We start from the raw sequence: 4,971 nt of genomic DNA, 5'->3' as shown, positions 1-4,971 counted from the left end.
TAATTAAATTCCTTTGTATAATAACTTCATTTTAATAGAGGCAAAACGACTATTAATAAAGAAGGGATAAAAGGACACAGCACAAACTGGATAGAAAAAAAACAAGCGAAGGCTGTATCAAAAATAGTGACAGCTAATGTACAAAATACACAACTTTATACCCTATTGCAACAGGAAATCCAAAGTTGAAGACCTTTTCAAACAATACAGATGGTAATAAAGGTGGTAAATACACGTAGTGGAGTAAAAAGTAAAATATTTCCATCGGAGATGTATTGGAGTCAAAGTTTAAAAGTAGTATTTAATAGAAATATTCAAGTAAAGTACAACTACATCACAGTTGTACTTGATACAGTACTAGAATTGATGTACTTCGTTACGTTTCATCACTTTTAAGAGTTTTTTGTGTTGAATGTGTGACAAACTCGACCAGTGAGGACGACGTTCCCCACTTGACCTGCAGGGGGAGCAAGAGAAATATATCTGCTCCTCATCTACACCAACGATCTGCGGACGAAGAAGAGATTTAACATCATGGAGACCAAAGCGGTGTTGAATGCAGGACCTCCGTACGGACACATTATTGCTAACGAGAAATGGAGAAACTCGTCCCTCATTGAGAGCTTAAAGGGTAATTATTATTAACATTATTTTTATTTTTACATGGAGACAACAGGCGTGTGTCAAAGGTCACTCCAGAATATAGACGTTTTAGATTGTTTCGCTTTAATGGAAACAAACACGCCGTTATATAACATGACTGAACACTTTGTATGATTCAAATACATCCTCCCTTCAATTCGGCTCACATCCCATTGATTAAAAATGTCTTAATGTAATCACAACTTTTATAATTCCCACACGACGCGATTCCCCGCTACACACATCCGGGTTCCTAACCGCGGGAAAACTGACGTTTTACAAGAGAGAGTGTTGCTATGGCAGCGAAAGACTTATTATTATTAGTAGTAGTATTATTATTATTATTATTATTATTAAATAATTAGATGAAGTCATCACTTTTTCATTTTAGTGATATATTTCTAACTGTATTTATCGTTTATAATTTAGAGTGTGTTTTAATCTCCAATACTTATCCAAATGGACTCTCTCCACAAACAGCTTAACAGCTGGGATTCTTCCATTGGATTCCAGTTTTAATTTCTGAAAATAACATCTGTAAGTTCCATTTACACACTTAGTTTATCAAGATAATCTTCACAAATTAATTTTTATGATGTTTTATGAACTCCACCACGGTCACATGACTTCATGTTAGCCCTCCAGCATGTGATGAGCTAACGGAAAGGCTTCCTCTGGCTGCAGGCGGCGGTGTGAGAGTCCTCTTTGAGAACCAGCTTGGCGTGGCAGATTTCCACCTGCCCAACAAGGGCTGCGTCCTGTACGTGTCCGAGTGCGACGTCATCGCGGGAACCGGCTACAAAAGGAAGCTGGTCCGCTACCGAAACGTGAGCTTGATGAAGAGAGCAAGGAGCGCTCTGTATTGACGGTCCGTGACGTGTTATATTACAGCGTGTGTTGATTGTTGGTGACGTGTCCCGTGTGTTTACAGAGCAGTAGCAGCCTCCAGGAGCTGGTGCTGGTGGAGAACACCAGACTCAGTGAGCAGTACTTTGCTGCCGTGCAGAAGTTTGTGGTGTTCGACCTCGGCTTGACGCTGCTGCCGGTCGGCGGGCAGGCCGAGGCCTCGCAGCTCATCACGCAGATCGTGAGTCCCGAAACCGGTTTGACTTTGTTGTTAAGACTAAAACTCCCCAAAGTGTAGTAAAAGTCCTGTAAATGTGTTATATTCATGAGTTCATGATGTTCATTTACGCTGAGTTTTAAATAATGAGCATGCTTTGAAAAGAAAGAGGCTCAAAATGTAAGCAGGCATCTATATAAATGTTTATTCTTTTAATCAAACTATTGTCTCATTAATTTGTGTCATTTAAGGTTTACTGTATGCTTTGAATCCTCATTGTTAGTTTAAATACCACATTTTATCAGTTTTTACGGTTTACACACAGATTTCACACAATGTTTGCTCATGGACATTTGGTTAAAATTCATGGAAATCCATTGGTCAACATGTGCATGAACGCTGCTTTGTTGTCTGATGCTGATTGCTTTCCGGTGGCCTGCAGGTCCACGGGGCGGGCCGGGAGAACCCCTTCAGGAGGAGGACCTCGTCCCGGCTGCTGGACCCGCTGGTGCTGGCTCTGGCGCGGCGCATCCCCGGGGTCGGCGAGGTCAAAGCTCTGGCCCTGCTGGAGCGGTTCTCCAGCATCCGGCAGCTCTGCAACGCCGCCCCCCATGAGCTGGAGCCCGTGGTGGGTCAGGCCGCCGCTCAGCAGATCCACGCCTTCTTTCACAAACCCACTGCTGCCGGACCCTGAAGGGGCCCGAGACTAAATCGGGGAGATTTTGGACCGAAGGACGCACGTCTGCTCTCATGGCCGCCCAAAACGAACCTAACTGCACTGTTTCTGCCTAACGTATTTTTTCCGTATATGTGAAGCTCAAAAGAAGACGAGACAAAGTGGGCGGAGACGAGGCGGCCGTAGTCTGTATGACGAGAGATGATCTGAAACGAGTCAAATGTGTAAATTATTTGTAAGGACCAGCAGAGAGACCAGCAGCAGACGTCTTCCCTCGTTGTGGGAGTTGACTGATAACCAGCTGGTGACTAACTTCCTGTTTCTGTCACTTCAGTTGATGAAGCTCAGGAAACACAATCTAGGCAGAAACACTGAACGTCTGCAGGCAGTCGGAGCTTTAATGATACAAATAAATCCTGTCTCAATGGGCTCAGGTCTGATTGTGAGTTTAGGACCATTAACTATGAATGTACTATATAAGTCCTCATAAGAACACTGGCTGCAGTTTGTCATGACCATTTAATTACTGATATTAAGTAGTAGTGTGACACATGTAAGAAACATCTACTATTTTGGTAAAGTACAACTACCTACTAAGTTGAGTTAACGTATTTATCATCCATCCATCATCCATCTGTCCATCTATCATCCGGATGAAAGGTGGTGCTGAATGCGGTTCCTTCATCTCGTGAGAAATGGAGAAAGTTTCCCTCATTCAAGGCTTAAAGGGTCATATATATATATATATATATATATATATATATATATATATATATATATATATATATATATATATATATATATATATATATATATATATATATATATATATATGGAGACGACAAACTTGCGCCAAACGCCTTTCAAAAATACACACGTTTAAAATTGTTTTGCTTTAATGCAAACAAAGACAGTGTTATAAAACACGATTAAACAGTTTGTATTCTTCAAATACGTCCTCTCTTCAATTCGGCTCACAGGCCATTGATTTAAAAATGTCTTAATAATTAATACGTGGAGACATGAACCCAAAATAGATGTGTTGGTGCTTTTATTTTGAAGGACGACTGACACCGGAAGCTGTTCACTCAGTGGCTGAACCTCAGCGCTGCAGAGCTTTGTCCCTGGGCCTCGTTGTGAACCGCGTAAACCCGTTTTATGACGCAGTTTGTTGCTGTGAGGGGGAAAAGGAGAAAGATGTCTGAAGTCCAAATGCTGAGGTGCTTTGTGAGCCAGCGGCTCAGCGCCGCCGCGGAGGAGATATTCGAGGTGTTCGAGAGAACGATAGCGGAATACGAGGCGAAGCTGGAGCTCAGCTCGAAGGAGAACCATCGGCAGCAGAAGCTGCTGGACGCGGCTTACAACCCGGAAGTCCGGTTAGACAGAGCAGGTTAGTCTCTTTGGTTCATTAGTATATCTTTGATCTGCTGTCTTCAGTACCTTTACTACAGCGTGTTTATGTTTAAGGATGTACTTTTAACTGTACTACATCTCAGAGGTGCATATTGTACTTTTGACTGTACTACATCTCAAAGGTACATGTTGTATTTTTGACTGTACAACATCTCAGAGGTAATTAATGTGCTTTCCACTGTACATACTGTACTTTTTACTGTACTAAATCTCAAAGGGAACATTTACTTTTTACTGTACAACATCTCAGAGGTACATGTTGTACTTTTTACTGTACTACATGTCTGTATATATTGTACATCTTACTGTACTACATCTCAGAGGTACATATTGTACTTTTTACTGTACTACACCTCAGAGGTACATATTGCACCTTTTACTGTACTACACCTCAGAGGTACATAATGTACCTCTTACTGTACTACACCTCAGAGGTACATATTGTACTTTATACTGAACTACATCTCAGAGGTAATTAAAGGTAGAAGCTTCGATCACGACATCGAACATCGAAGAGCTGCAAAAAATAAAATGTATATTTGTGTCAATGCTTTGGTATTTTAAGCTGTTAGAAAACATTGTATTTAAAAAAAAGCACCACATTACTTGAGCCCTGCTTTTTTTTCCTTCTATGAAAATGTATTTAGTTGCTATTGCATCAATGCCCACAAGGGAACCTTTTATGAGAATAATAATAATCTGTAGGCGCGACCCCCGTAGAAGTATTTAATTTGTTTGCACGAAGGATCGGTAAAAGAAGATATTGAGTGACTTTTTACAAACATAAAACATCATTAATACATGAAACGTATCACAAATGATGTAAAGAGATGCTAAGCGCTGCTAACATTAAACCACAGTTGTACGTCTTTTGTTCTCCGCAGACGTCCAGCAGCTGGAGGTGGCTCCAGAAGAGGTTCCCTCTGAGCAGCAGGACTGGATCCCCGGTCTGGACCAGGAGGACCCGGAGCCCCCACACATTAAAGAAGAGCAGGAGGAACTCTGGATCGGTCCAGAGGAGGAGGAGGAGCAGCAGCTTCAAGGGCTGGAGGAGGCTGATGTCAAGTTCCCATTTGATCCCGAGATCAGGGAAGGAGACGAGGAACCAGCTCACGACGAGATTTTAGAACCCTGTGAACCCGAGACGGACGTCAGCAGTGACTGGGAGGCGAAGGAG

The 4,971-nt window shown here is 42.0% G+C and overlaps 2 protein-coding genes across 2 annotated transcripts in view; both read left to right on the top strand.

Moving 5' to 3' along the window:
- The first annotated feature begins 519 nt into the window (after window positions 1-519).
- Window positions 520-2,811, top strand: LOC137799592 (Fanconi anemia core complex-associated protein 24-like). Its single transcript, XM_068596400.1, has 4 exons — window positions 520-631; window positions 1,327-1,469; window positions 1,574-1,729; window positions 2,148-2,811. Exons 1-4 carry the CDS (start codon window positions 535-537, stop codon window positions 2,397-2,399), a joined length of 648 nt encoding a protein of 215 aa, XP_068452501.1. The 5' UTR covers window positions 520-534; the 3' UTR covers window positions 2,400-2,811.
- Window positions 2,774-4,971, top strand: part of LOC137799591 (zinc finger protein 771-like) — a 3,369-nt gene continuing 1,171 nt past the window's right edge. Inside the window, exons 1-3 of the mRNA XM_068596399.1 lie at window positions 2,774-2,823; window positions 3,444-3,771; window positions 4,679-4,971. The exon at window positions 4,679-4,971 is cut by the window's right edge and continues 1,171 nt beyond it. Coding sequence (XP_068452500.1) covers window positions 3,540-3,771; window positions 4,679-4,971 — 525 coding nt within the window. The 5' untranslated portion in view covers window positions 2,774-2,823; window positions 3,444-3,539. The remainder of the gene's footprint in view (window positions 2,824-3,443; window positions 3,772-4,678) is intronic.

Source organism: Clinocottus analis, unplaced genomic scaffold, assembly GCF_023055335.1.
Source record: "Clinocottus analis isolate CAN_PGR_092001 unplaced genomic scaffold, fCliAna1.0.p SCAF_362, whole genome shotgun sequence".
NCBI classification, from domain to species: domain Eukaryota; kingdom Metazoa; phylum Chordata; class Actinopteri; order Perciformes; family Cottidae; genus Clinocottus; species Clinocottus analis.
Note: the sequence above shows the minus strand (reverse complement) of the source record. Positions and strands in the feature narration are given on the sequence as shown.

Coding starts and splice junctions, on each gene's coding strand:
- LOC137799592 (XM_068596400.1), top strand. CDS start 535: ATGGAGACCAAAGCGGTGTTGAATGCAGGACCTCCGTACGGACACATT. Junction 632..1,326: donor CCTCATTGAGAGCTTAAAGG/GTAATTATTATT, acceptor CTCTGGCTGCAG/GCGGCGGTGTGAGAGTCCTC. Junction 1,470..1,573: donor AGCTGGTCCGCTACCGAAAC/GTGAGCTTGATG, acceptor GTGTGTTTACAG/AGCAGTAGCAGCCTCCAGGA.